Raw genomic sequence first — 12913 nt, 5'->3', positions numbered from 1 at the left:
CAGAAACAAAATGAAAATAAATCCAAACATCATTTTTGCCGTTCCATGTATTCCGTTACTCCCCAAGCCTGCACAAAATGGAGTCATTTTATTCCTATTGAGTTTCTTTTGTCTTTTATTAGCATATTTGGTATTGGAGTCATCCAAAAGTCATTGAAAGTAATCCAGTTAAAGTAACCCTACCCAACCCTGAGTATTTATGACGCTGCATCGTTCACATCTTTTTTAATTTAGTGCTTTTCATCATATTGAAGGCTATCTTGTCCCTTTTTTAGAAGAATAGTTTTTAAAATGCTATCATTTTGGGGGGTGCTCGAGCACCATGGCTGAGTACGCCCATGGGAAGATGTTTTATGATTTATTTCGAAGCCGCGTGTATGCGAGTTGTTCCGCTTTATTTTGACGGGTCCAACCGGAACTCGTCGTGTCATTCTCCTGAGAACCGTACGTCCGTGATTGCCGTCGGAACCGACTGCCGGTGATGTACGACGAGAAACGAAGGATGTTCGGCTTTGTCGCGTGATTTATCAGTCATGGCTTTGTTTTTCAATCCGAAAGGTTGGGCTTGTCGCGTCGTCATTTTACGCCATAACGTGAACGAACGTCGTCGCGGCCGGGGGTGCAGATGTTGATCCGCGGAGATCGAAGAAAGCTTTTGGAGCGAAACAAACCATGAGCAGCATGAAGGACCTACGAGCTACCATCCGCCAGCAAAGCTCCGACAACAACTCGGTGAGCAGTAGCGAGTGGGACATGGCCAACGACGTCTTCGTGTCCGGCTACGACGAAAACCCGATGGGGACCGGCGACCCAGCAGGAACACGCCCGCTCTCCCCTCAGGACGAGCTGATACTGGGCCTGGCCCCAGACGTCTACTCCAGCCCGCCATCCTTCCTAGACGTGCAGCCACCAGACTATGAAACAGAAACGAGCAGGAAACGGGTCCGGTCCAACAGTTCTCGGCACCGGGGCGAGATCGTCACGGAACTGGGACCTGAGGAGGTCCGTTGGTTTTACAAAGAGGACAAGCGCACCTGGAAACCTTTCGTGGGGCACGACTCCTTGAAAATCGAGAGCGCCTACACCAGTTTCGCCCTGCAGAACTCTGACGAGGTCCGGTCCGGGGAAGCTGCGGAGACTGAAGTTCTCGATCCAAAAGAAGACTGCCCCCCTTCTGTAGAACCAAAGTCAGAGAAGGACAACATACAAGCGGTGTGCGTGAGAGGAGGTCTCTACGAAGTGGACATCGCCAATAAGGAATGCTACCCCGTCTACTGGAACCGTAAGTGATCACCACTTGGACCTGTCTCAGATAGTCCAGGCAGCCTTCCTCTTGGTCTTAACCTTAAGTCTTGTTAGGGAAAAAACTATATTTACAAATGTAGTGTTTACCAAATTGTTCGGATTAGTTATCTGACTCCTTTGACCAAACACAAACTTTATTCTCCTAACAATGCATGCTCATTTCTTAATTTAGGGAAACATATTGACAAGAGACAGGCATTTTCACACGGGGGCAGATTTATTTTCTTAATTTATTATTAAGTGAATTCCATCGAATTTTGCCGAGTTATTATCGAATTAGTCTAATTAGTCTTGTCGAGCCTCCCATCTCTCGTTGTCCGATCTGATCCCCCTCTGTCTCTGCTGTCCCTCTCCGTCTTCCGTCTTCCGTGTTCAGTCCTTTTGACACGTCGGGGCATAGGCCCCTCCCACGGGGCGTGCTGACTCCTCCCCTGGGACAAGCCAGGTGCCAACGTCACCTCCTCCTCGCCGGAAGACGCCGCCACGTCTAGAGGACTCACAACAAGAAAGCTTATCAGAAACCTTGTCTCCTTTTCCCGCGTCACCCCTTGTATTTCTGTAAACATAATTCTTGTCTCGGCCACACTGACCTTAAGCCTTCCCTGTGAAAAATCCCCACTGCATTCAGCAAATGCAATTTGTATTATATGAAATCCTTTATAGTCAAATAAATAAAATAAATTATCCTTCAGTCTGTAGAACATTTCACCAACCCTCCATCAAAGTCCAGAAATTCGGTGAAACGCCACAAACCTGTCCCACAGGCAGGGACATAGGCTTGGTGTAGACATTGGTGTAGACATTGGTGGGGACATAGCATATTTTTTACATAATATTGATGGGGACAAAACAATGATCACTCGATATTGGTTGGGAGAGGTCTTATTATTTTAAAATGAATTTGACAGAGCAAGACCGCATCCCGGTGATGAGGGGCCAGTGGTTCGTGGATGGCAGCTGGCTCCCCCTAGAGGAGGATGAGAGCGACGCCATCGAGCAAGAGCACCTGGCCCGATTCCGGGGACAGCAAATGAGGGACACCTACGAGATGGAGGCTGTCACCGCCACTGTGGACAGCAAAGATGGTAAGAAATCGGCCAGGTAAACATTCAACCGCCAGAGGAAGTCCAGGTGGGTCCTTTGAGCTGTCGTGTTAGCTAAAGGGCACCACCGGCAACCGAGAACAGAGGTCCACTTTGGTCCTCTTAAATGGCTTGCTAGGTAAAGGACGCAATCACGAAAGGATGTCCAAGTTGGTTGGTTTAGCTCCCGTGTTAGGTAAAGGACACCACCGGTGACCGAGAAAGGAAGTCCATGGTGGCCCTTTATCTGCTGTGCTAGCTTAAGGACACCATTGGTGACTACCAAATAAGGTCCAAGTTGGTCTTTTTAGATCCCAGGTTAGTTAAAGGAACAAGCAGAAAGAAGTTCCCCGTTCGTCCTTTTAGCTGTCTCACCATCTAAAACACACCACAGGCGACTGCAAAAGGAGGTCCAAGTAGGTCCCATGCTAGCTGAAGGACATCACTGGCAACCGAGACAAGAGGTCCACGTTTGTCCTTTTAAATGGCTTGCTAGGTAAATCACGAAAGGAGGTCCAAGTAGGTTGGTTTAGCTACCGTGTTGGGTAAAGGACACCACCGGTGACCGAGAAAGAAGGTTCATGGTGGCCCTTCATCTGCTGTGCTAGATAAAGGACACCATTGGTGACTACCAAAGAAGGTCCAAGTTGGTCGTTTTAGATCCCAGGTTAGTTAAAGGAACAAGCAGAAAGAAGTTCCATGTTCGTCCTTTTAGCTGTCTGACCATCTAAAACACACCACAGGCGACTGCAAAAGGAGGTCCAAGTAGGTCCCTGCTAGCTAAAGGACCGCCAAAGGAAGTCCAAGTCGTTTGTTTAAGCTCCTGTGCTAGCTAAAGGGCGCCACTGGCGACTGCAAAACAAGGTCCAAGTAGATCCCTGCTAGCTAAAGGACCGCAAAAGGAAGTCCAAGTCGTTTGTTTTAGCTCGCGTGCTAGCTAATGGGCGCCACTGGTGACTGCAAAAGGAGGTCCAAGTAGGTCCCTGCTTGCTAAAGGACCGCCAAAGGAAGTCCAAGTTGTTTGTTTTAGCTCCCGTGCTAGCTAAAGGGCGCCACTGGCGACTGCAAAACGAGGTCCAAGTCAATGCTTTTAGCTACAGCGCTAAATAAAGGATGTTCTTCACCTCACCCGGCAGCGATTCACAGTCTAAAGCTAAGCCGCAGCCACGTGGACTGGCACTCCGTGGACCTGGTCTACCTCTACAGCGACGCCACCACCTCCAAGATCGCCCGCACTGTCACACAGAAGCTAGGCTTTTCTAAAGGTACGCTAGCTTTCTTCAAAGTCTCATTTTACCGTTCCTGGAATAAAATCCACATGTCCCGGCAGCTTCCAGCAGCGGCACCCGTCTCCACCGAGGCTACGTGGAGGAGGCGGCTCCTGAGGACACGCCGCCCGAAACCACGCACATCGTGTTCGTGGTGCACGGCATCGGGCAGAAGATGGACCAGGGCCGCATCATCAGGAACACTAGCATGTAAGCTGCCACTGTTGATGCTAGCCGCCGTCGACGCTATCCGCCGTTGACGCTAACCGTTTCCAGGATGAGGGATGCGGCCAGAAAGATGGAGGAGAAGCACTTCCCTCATCGGACCACGGAGCACGTGGAGTTCCTTCCTGTGGAGTGGAGGTCCAAGCTAGCGCTGGATGGAGGTGAGACATATCGTGTTTTCCGCACTATAAGGCGCACCTAAAAGTCTTTATTTTTTTCAAAAACTGACCATGCGCCTTATAATCCAGTGCGCCTTATATATGGATCAATATTAAGTCGCAAAGTCTCGCAACTAAGGCAAGCAGCCGCCGACTCGATTTTCCCCCGAAGGCGAAGTCGTCCGCGGTGTATGCTGGGATTTATTTACCGGCGTTTCATTGGCTAACCAATGTGTCAATCATCATTTGAATCGATCACTATTGGCTAAAGTTATTCGGCGGTAAAGGGGGCGGATCCTTTTTATCATTTACAGGCTGGCATAGGCTAAAGGGGCAAAACAAAGCCTGCAATTGGCCGAAAAAGATGAATGTGAATAGCATGTTGGGTTGACGGCATAGAGAAAACAGTATTTTACTATTCTGTACTGTATTTGTAAATATTTTACTCTCCTGGATTTACTACACTCACGGATATAAGAGGACCATGGTTGCACATTATTATTGAACACAACGACTTTGGTGAGCTACTCCGGCCATATATTTTCCCTGTATCTTGTTTCAGACTGAACTCGATGTTTCTGTGATAAGCGGTGCAGATAAATGGATGAAATCGGAGTGTCTATTTTTAAATTCAACTCAATTCCAAGTGTTTATTGTCATATGCACAGTAAAGTTGCGAGCGAAAAAGAAAATAGAAACTAAGGAATGGTTGGCATTTTTTGAATCCCAAGACTTTAACCTTCCGAATGATGGAACGATGCATTTGAGTGACATCGTACAGACACTGTTTCCGTATATGTCTGAGACACGTATTTGCTTCTTTGCAAGCTTTGGGAATGTTCAGGGGGTAAGAAGTTGGACTGAACTATCTAACTGTTTTGTCGATGTTCCCATTGTAGCGCCTTATAATCCGGTGCGCCTTATGTATGGAAGATATAGGACCAAAACCTATTTTTTGGGGGTGCGCCCTATAACCCGGTGCGCCTTATAGTGCGGAAAATACGGTAATTAGAGTTTCTATTTATCTAAACAAGTAATTCTACCCCTCAAAAAGTAGTGTGTTACTCTAAAAGTACCTATTGAAGTATGGAGGGTTTCTCTGCATTCTCAAATCAACATCCGGGTTCAGCGAGACTTCAGGGCAAATATAGAAAGCTGGTGAAGAGCAGTTCCAATGAGGATTTCTTGACAACGAAACAACGTAGAACAAAAAACAGACTATATTGGAGGATTGTGTACTAGACGAGGTCCTTTTAGTAAAAAGCATCGGTAGTGTTTTATAGAACATAGGCATGATTTACTACGACGGTTTTAAAGTACTTGTAGAGTTTCCAACCAAGGTTTCAAGTCAAGGCTAGGATTTTAAAGCACCTCTAGGGTTTCCAGCTTGGGTTTTGCCCCAAAACCAGGGTTTTAAATCAGTTCTAGGGTTTCACCTCAAAACTAGTGTCTTGAAGCACCTGTATGGTTTCCAGCAAGGGTTTTGGCTCCAAACTAGGGTATGGGCTTCAAACTAGGGTGTTAAAGCACCTAGAGAGTTTCCAACTAGGGTTTCAGCTTAAAACTTGGGTTTCTAAAGTACTTGTAGAGTTTCCAACTAAGGTTTCAACTCAATACTAGGATTTTAAAGCGCCCCTAGAGTTTCCAACTTGGGTTTTGCCCCAAAACCAGGGTTTTAAAGCAGTTCTAGGGTTTCACCTCAAAACTAGTGTCTTGAAGCACCTGTATGGTTTCCAGCTAGGGTTTTGGCTCCAAACTCGGGTATGGGCTACAAACTAGGGTTTTAAAGCACCTAGAGAGTTTCCAACTAGGGTTTCGGCTCAAACCTTGTGTTTCAAAGCGCTTTTCGAGTTTCTGACTAAGGTTTTGTATCAAAATTAAGGTTTTAAAGCGTTTCTAGGGTTTCCCACTAGGGTTTTGGCTCAATAATAGGGTTTTAAAACGCTTCTAAGGTTTCCAACAAGAGTTTTGGCTGAAAACTAGGGCTTTAAAGGGTTTCACCTCAAAACTAGTTTCTTGAAGCACCTCTATGGTTTCCAGCTAGGGTTTTTGTTCCAAACTAGGGTATGGTCTACAAACTAGGGTTTTAAAGCACCTAGAGAGTTTCCAACTACGGTTTTGGCTCAAACCTTGCGTTTCAAAGCGCTATTCGAGTTTCTGACTAAGGTTTTGTATCAAAATTAAGGTTTTAAAGCCCATCTAGGGTATCCCACTAGGGTTTTGACTCAAAAATAGAGTTTGGGCTAGAAACTAGGGTTTTAAAGCACCCGGAGAGTTTCAAACCTTGTGTTTCAAAGCACTATTAGAGTTTCCGACTTAAGTTTTGTATCAAATTTAGGGTTTTAAAGCGCTTTTAGGGTTTCCCACTCGTGTTTTGGCTCAATAATAGGGTTTTAAAACGCTTCTAAGGTTTCCAACAAGGGTTTTGGCTGAAAACTAGGTTTTTAAAGGGTTTCCAACCGGTTTTCTTTCTCGCAGACACGGTGGACACCATCACTCCGGACAAACTGCGTGGACTCCGAGACATGTTGAACAGCAGCGCCATGGACATCATGTATTACACCAGCCCGCTCTACCGGGACGAGGTGAGACCGGGGGACATGTCCGTCTCTCTGAAAAACAAAAGGTCCCCACCCACATAGTTTCTGTCCTCTCCCTCGAAGATCACCCGGGGCCTGACTCTGGAACTCAACCGCCTCTACTCGCTCTTCTGCTCGAGAAATCCCGACTTTGAGAAAACCGGCAAGGTTTCCATCGTGTCCCACTCGCTGGGATGCGTCATCACTTTCGACATCATGACCGGCTGGGACCCGGTGCGGTTCCATCACCTGGAGGTCCCCGATCCCAAGGAGAGCGAGGCTCGGTGGCCCAGCGACCAAGAGCGACACCTGCAGGAGCAGCTACGGCTGACGCGTCTCAGGTAAGTAAATCATTCAATGTTTTTGTTCTGTTTTTACAATCGGACGCTTGTAAAATATTTTGACTATTATGCACTGTTACTGTTCTTTGATATCCACACCCTTTAGGCTGATCTCCTTTTCGGAACCCATGAGATCTGATAAAAAGAAAGGGCTTTTGAACACGTTGACTTCTTGCATCATTCCTGTTCTTCTTGAAAGCTCAGATTTCATTGATGCCTTCTCTCCCTATTTTGAGGCTTACCTAAACTATAAACAAACAATTGGTGCTTCTTGAGGGTTTCGTATGCTCCTCTCTTGTTCTGCTTGCAAGCTCCAAATTTATCAAAGTATTCTCTCCTTATTTTGAGTATCTGTTGAACTCTAAATTTCAACGGGCTTCCCGAGTCCTGGTCCCTGAGTACCGCAGGTTTTCTTTGAACGTCCTGTCCTTTTTTGTCCAGGCTGAGAGATTTGGAGGACCAATTCCAAGGTTTGCAGACCTTATCTTGTGTTGCTGTGCCGGCTTTGAAGTTCAAGGTAATTGCATCCTTCGGGCTTTTGGGTCCTTCTCGAAAATCTTCCCCATTATGACCAGTAAACCTCCGGTTTGGGTTGTTCTATCAAATGGACTGATGGATTTTGTGCTTGATCATCTCAAAAACTGTAAGAACTGCTTTGATCTGACCAAGATTTCTCTTACCAATCACGTGAAAATTATTTAATCCTCTTTTTTGAGGAATCGGCCAATCCTTTTCCTCGTGTGACCCGTGTCTGACGCTGGAATGTGGTTTGGCTCTGCTCCAGGTGGAGAACTTCTTCTGCATGGGCTCCCCCCTGGCGGTCTTCCTGGCCCTGCGAGGCATCCGTCCCGGAAACCACGGCGTGCAGGACCACATCCTTCCCACCTCCATCTGTAAGCGCCTTTTCAACATCTTCCATCCCACAGACCCAGTGGTGAGTCACTTTGCTGAATTCTTCATTTCCAAACGTGGTCTACAACTTCTGGGATTCCGTTCCTTCATTTTGGGTCGTTTCTTCCAGGCATACCGATTGGAGCCTCTGGTTTTGAAGCACTACAGTAACATCGCCCCGGTTCAAATCCATTGGTAAGTCCAGGTGGCAAATCTTTGCTCTTGTCCAGAAATCATCAGGAACCTTCCTAGAAGTTCTGCCATGACACCAGAACCATTTAGTTGGAGTTGGTGGGAAAACCCCAGTTGAAAACTGAAGTCTGTGCCCAACAGGTACAACACCAACAACCCAACCTCCTACAACGAGATCCGGCCCACGCCGCTGAACCCCACAAAAGAACCCGTGGCCCCCCCGGACTCGGAGAACCTCACCAGCCCCTCCACTTCCCCACCCCACTCTCGACGACACTACGGAGAGTCCATCACCAATCTGGGCAAGGCCAGCATCATGGGTGAGCGCCCATTCTGACCCCGGATTCAGAGTCAGGGGGTCCTCGTTTGGTGAACCGGTTCTGCCCCTTTGCTTCTCAGGCGCCGCCAGTATCGGGAAGGGCATCGGCGGCATCCTCTTCTCCAGGTTTTCTCGGTCGAGCGGGCAAGTGGGCGCGGTCGAGGACGAGTCGACCGACTCGGAGAGCCGCGGTGCCGAAACGGAAAACGCGGCGGGGGAGAACGCGGCGGGGGAGAAGGTGGCGCCCCCCGAAGGCGAGGAGCCGGAAAAAGTCGTCGCCGAGGACGACGAGATGGGTGCCAACCGAAGGGTGGCGCCCCAGTTGCTCTCAGACCACGCCTCCTGTAAGCGATTTTACAGCCGTTGCAACCAATCACAGCTTACCGTTTTTTTAACCTCATCCCTGATTGGTCACCTACCTGTACCTGGCCAAAATCCTCGTTTTTATAAGTTAAAGGGACATTTTATATTTTATAGCGCCCCCCAGTGGTATGAAAAAAATAATTAATTAAAAAAAAAAACTATCATTTGAGTCAGAAAAATACACAAATTATAATATAAAGATATACATAGAGGAAGCTGATTGTTGGCTGTTTCTTGCTATGACTAACCCCCTTACCCTAAAAAAAACTGTCTTTTTCTTTCTTTTTCTCTTTCCTCTTTTCCTTTTTATTTTTTCTTTTCTCTTTTCATTTCCTTCTTTTTCCCTTCTTTTTTTTGTTTTCCTACATAATACTTCAATCTTTTTATCCTTTTTTTCTATTTGTCTTGTTTTCTTATTTTTCTATATCTTTTTCTCCTTTTTATTTCACCCCTTTTGTCTCTTTTCTTTTTCACATTTTCATTTCATTCATTTTCTTTCTATTTTCTTTTGTTTTTGCAGCTTATTTCTTATTTCCTAATTCTTTTAAATTCTGTACCTCAGAATTTGATAATAAATCAAGTATGTCAATGAGAATATAATTGTCATTGTAATACTTTTTTTATTTTATTCTTACTTAATTTCTTTTTTTTTTCTCCCCCTATGTCTTTTATTTTTTATTTTATTTTCCCTCTTTTCCTTTTTTGTCTATTGTTTTTCTTTTCCAGATTTTTTTCCCCTAGCTTTCTGTACTTTCTTTTCCCTTTTATCTTCTTTTTCTTCTTTCTTTGCATAAGGCTAGGCAACAATTAGAAGTAAAAAAGGTGCGTTTCGGTCACTTTGAGTCTCTGTAGTTTGTATTTGATCTTTGTAGCACTCTTTTTCGGTGAACCCAATACAGGAGCATCTAGTGGTCAAATATTACACACTGTCCCTTTAACCCTAGTCCACCGTTTTTTTAATGATTTTTTTCTATGTTTTAGTGGAACTGGAGCGCCGCATGGACTTCGAACTCCGAGAGGGCCTGGTGGAGAGCCGCTATTGGTCGGCGGTGACGTCGCACACGGCTTATTGGTGCTCGTACGACGTGGCGCTCTTCCTCCTCACCTTCATGTATCCGGCGCTCGACCTCCCCGAGAGCGTCGCCGAGGACAATAGCGAAGCGGAGGCCTCCTAAAATGGAATGCCCCCCCCCCCAAAAAAAATAATCCAAAAGTGCCATTAGGAAAAGTTTTTTTTTCCTCGTTTTTGGGCGTCAGTCGGTCTCCTTCCTTATGGAAGCTCCAAAGCCAATCGAATTGAGACTTTTTCCCCAGAGGCCACGCCTCCTCACTGCCTATTGGACGGCGTTGCTTCTCTCGCATCTTTCAAGGACCAATGACATAAAGGAGAGGTTTTCTTTCTACACTGGCACTATTTTTAAAATCTTTTAGGATGACAAGGTCCCTCCATATTTATTTTGGATATGTTTAAGGCAGTAGTTCAGGGAGGAGAGCCCTGGAACCAAGCGGTCGCAGGTTCGATTCCCGGCTCCTCCAGGTTAAAGAAGAAATGTCCCTGGGCAAGGCAATGAACCCCTGATGCCCCTGTTAAGCAGGCAGGCGCCTTACATGGGTATCGGTGTGTGAATGTGTGTGTCAAGGGGTAAAGCGTGTAGAGCAGTCATCTTAGGACCAAGAGGTTGCAGGTTCGATTCCCAGCTCCTGCGAGTTAAATGTCGAAATGTCCCTGGGCAAGACACTGAACCCCTGATGCCCCTGTTAAGCAGGCAGGCGCCTTACATGGCTATCGGTGTGTGAATGTGTGTGTCAACGGGTAAAGCGTGTAGAGCAGTCATCTTAGGACCAAGAGGTTGCAGGTTCGATTCCCAGCTCCTGCGAGTTAAATGTCGAAATGTCCCTGGGCAAGACACTGAACCCCTGATGCCCCTGTTAAGCAGGCAGGCGCCTTACATGGCTATCGGTGTGTGAATGTGTGTGTCAACGGGTAAAGCGTGTAGAGCAGTCATCTTAGGACCAAGAGGTTGCAGGTTCGATTCCCAGCTCCTGCGAGTTAAATGTCGAAATGTCCCTGGGCAAGACACTGAACCCCTGATGCCCCTGTTAAGCAGGCAGGCGCCTTACATGGCTATCGGTGTGTGAATGTGTGTGTCAACGGGTAAAGCGTGTAGAGCAGTCATCTTAGGACCAAGAGGTTGCAGGTTCGATTCCCAGCTCCTGCGAGTTAAATGTCGAAATGTCCCTGGGCAAGACACTGAACCCCTGATGCCCCTGTTAAGCAGGCAGGCGCCTTACATGGCTATCGGTGTGTGAATGTGTGTGTCAACGGGTAAAGCGTGTAGAGCAGTCATCTTAGGACCAAGAGGTTGCAGGTTCGATTCCCAGCTCCTGCGAGTTAAATGTCGAAATGTCCCTGGGCAAGACACTGAACCCCTGATGCCCCTGTTAAGCAGGCAGGCGCCTTACATGGCTATCGGTGTGTGAATGTGTGTGTCAACGGGTAAAGCGTGTAGAGCAGTCATCTTAGGACCAAGAGGTTGCAGGTTCGATTCCCAGCTCCTGCGAGTTAAATGTCGAAATGTCCCTGGGCAAGACACTGAACCCCTGATGCCCCTGTTAAGCAGGCAGGCGCCTTACATGGCTATCGGTGTGTGAATGTGTGTGTCAACGGGTAAAGCGTGTAGAGCAGTCGTCTTAGGACCAAGAAGTTGCAGGTTCGATTCCCAGCTCCTCCGAGTTAAATGTCGAAATGTCCTTGGGCAAGACACTGAACCCCTGATGCCCCTGTTAACCAGGTAGGCGCCTTACATGGCTGACTTTGCTATCGGTGTGTGAGTGTGTCAATGGGTATAGCGTGTAGAGCATTGTAGAGCGGTTGACTCGGGACCAAGAGGTGGCAAGTTCGATACCCGGCTCCTCCGAGTTAAATGTCGAAATGTCCCTGGGCAAGGCACTGAACCCCTGATGCCCCTGTTAAGCAGGGAGGCGCCTTACATGACTGATTTTGGTATCGGTGTGTGAGTGTGTGTGTCAACGGGTAGAGCGGTCGTCTCGGGACCCAGAGGTTGCAGGTTCAATTCCTGGCTCTGAGTTAAATGTGGAAGTGTCCTTGGGCAAGGCACTGAACCCCTGATGCCCATGTTAAGCGAGCAGGCGCCTTACATGACTGACTTTGCTATCGGTGTGTGAGTGTGTGTGTCAACGCGTAAAGCGTGAAGAGCATTGTAGAACTGTCGTCTCGGGACCAAGAGGTTGCAGGTTCAATTCCCGGCTCCTCCGAGTTAAATGTGGAAATGTCCTCGGGCAAGGCACGGAACCCCTGATGCCCCTGTTAAGCGGGCAGGCGCCTTACATGGCTGATTTTGGTATCGGTGTGTGAGTGTGTGTGTCAACGGGTAGAGCGGTCGTCTCGGGACCCAGAGGTTGCAGGTTCAATTCCCAGCTCTGAGTTAAATGTGGAAGTGTCCTCGGGCAAGACACTGAACCCCTGATGCCCCTGTTAAGCAAGCAGGCGCCTTACATGACTGACTTTGCTATCGGTGTGTGAGTGTGTGTGTCAACGGGTAGAGCGGTCGTCTCGGGACCCAGAGGTTTTAGGTTCAATTCCCGGCTCTGAGTTAAATGTGGAAGTGTCCACGGGCAAGACACTGAACCCCTGATGCCTCTGATTTGCAGGTAGGCGCCTTGCATGTCTGACTGCTATTGGTGTGTGTGAATAGGTAAAGTGTGAAGTGCATTGTAAAGCGCTTTGGGAAGTCTTCAGTGAGTGGTTAAAAACGCTTAAGAAATGCGGTTCATTTACATTTCATGTTTTTCAACTTCCCTCAAGGAAACCGTTTGTGCTCTTTCCTGTTTTTCCGGCCTTGATCTCAGCTGTACACTGGACCCCCGGGATAAGGTGACCCCGCCTTATGACTTTTTCACTTTACGACCGACATTTTCCCCACGATACCGCCTCAACACTAAGTTATTTTGCATGGTATCCCTGCAAATATCTTTTGATCAACATATAAAATGCAGATATTGGCTGAACTTCTTCCCATAATGCCTTTTTCTTTCCTCTTTCAGTTCTCAATCTCGCGTGCTTGGACTTAGTGAGTCAGCAAGCAATAATGGATTTTCTTGTCCTGTATTTATCCGCTATGGGTCCCGAGGCATGCCGCAATGCTAAAGAGAGAAGCAAAAACATGATA

At 47.3% G+C, this 12913-nt stretch overlaps 1 protein-coding gene across 1 annotated transcript; it reads left to right on the top strand.

The window, feature by feature from the left end:
- The first annotated feature begins 440 nt into the window (after positions 1 to 440).
- Positions 441 to 11546, top strand: ddhd1b (DDHD domain containing 1b). The gene is made up of 13 exons (XM_088325379.1): positions 441 to 1282; positions 2214 to 2390; positions 3524 to 3652; positions 3718 to 3865; positions 3932 to 4041; positions 6517 to 6623; positions 6702 to 6958; positions 7400 to 7475; positions 7743 to 7892; positions 7980 to 8044; positions 8183 to 8361; positions 8441 to 8704; positions 9705 to 11546. The coding sequence occupies exons 1-13, from the start codon at positions 673 to 675 to the stop codon at positions 9896 to 9898; spliced, it is 2466 nt and encodes an 821-aa protein (XP_088181505.1). The 5' UTR covers positions 441 to 672; the 3' UTR covers positions 9899 to 11546.
- The last annotated feature ends 1367 nt before the right edge of the window (positions 11547 to 12913 follow it).

This window comes from Urocampus carinirostris, chromosome 20 (assembly GCF_059441175.1).
Source record: "Urocampus carinirostris isolate Australia breed hairy pipefish chromosome 20, RoL_Ucar_1.0, whole genome shotgun sequence".
In the NCBI taxonomy this organism is placed as follows: Eukaryota; Metazoa; Chordata; class Actinopteri; order Syngnathiformes; family Syngnathidae; genus Urocampus; species Urocampus carinirostris.
Note: the sequence above shows the minus strand (reverse complement) of the source record. Positions and strands in the feature narration are given on the sequence as shown.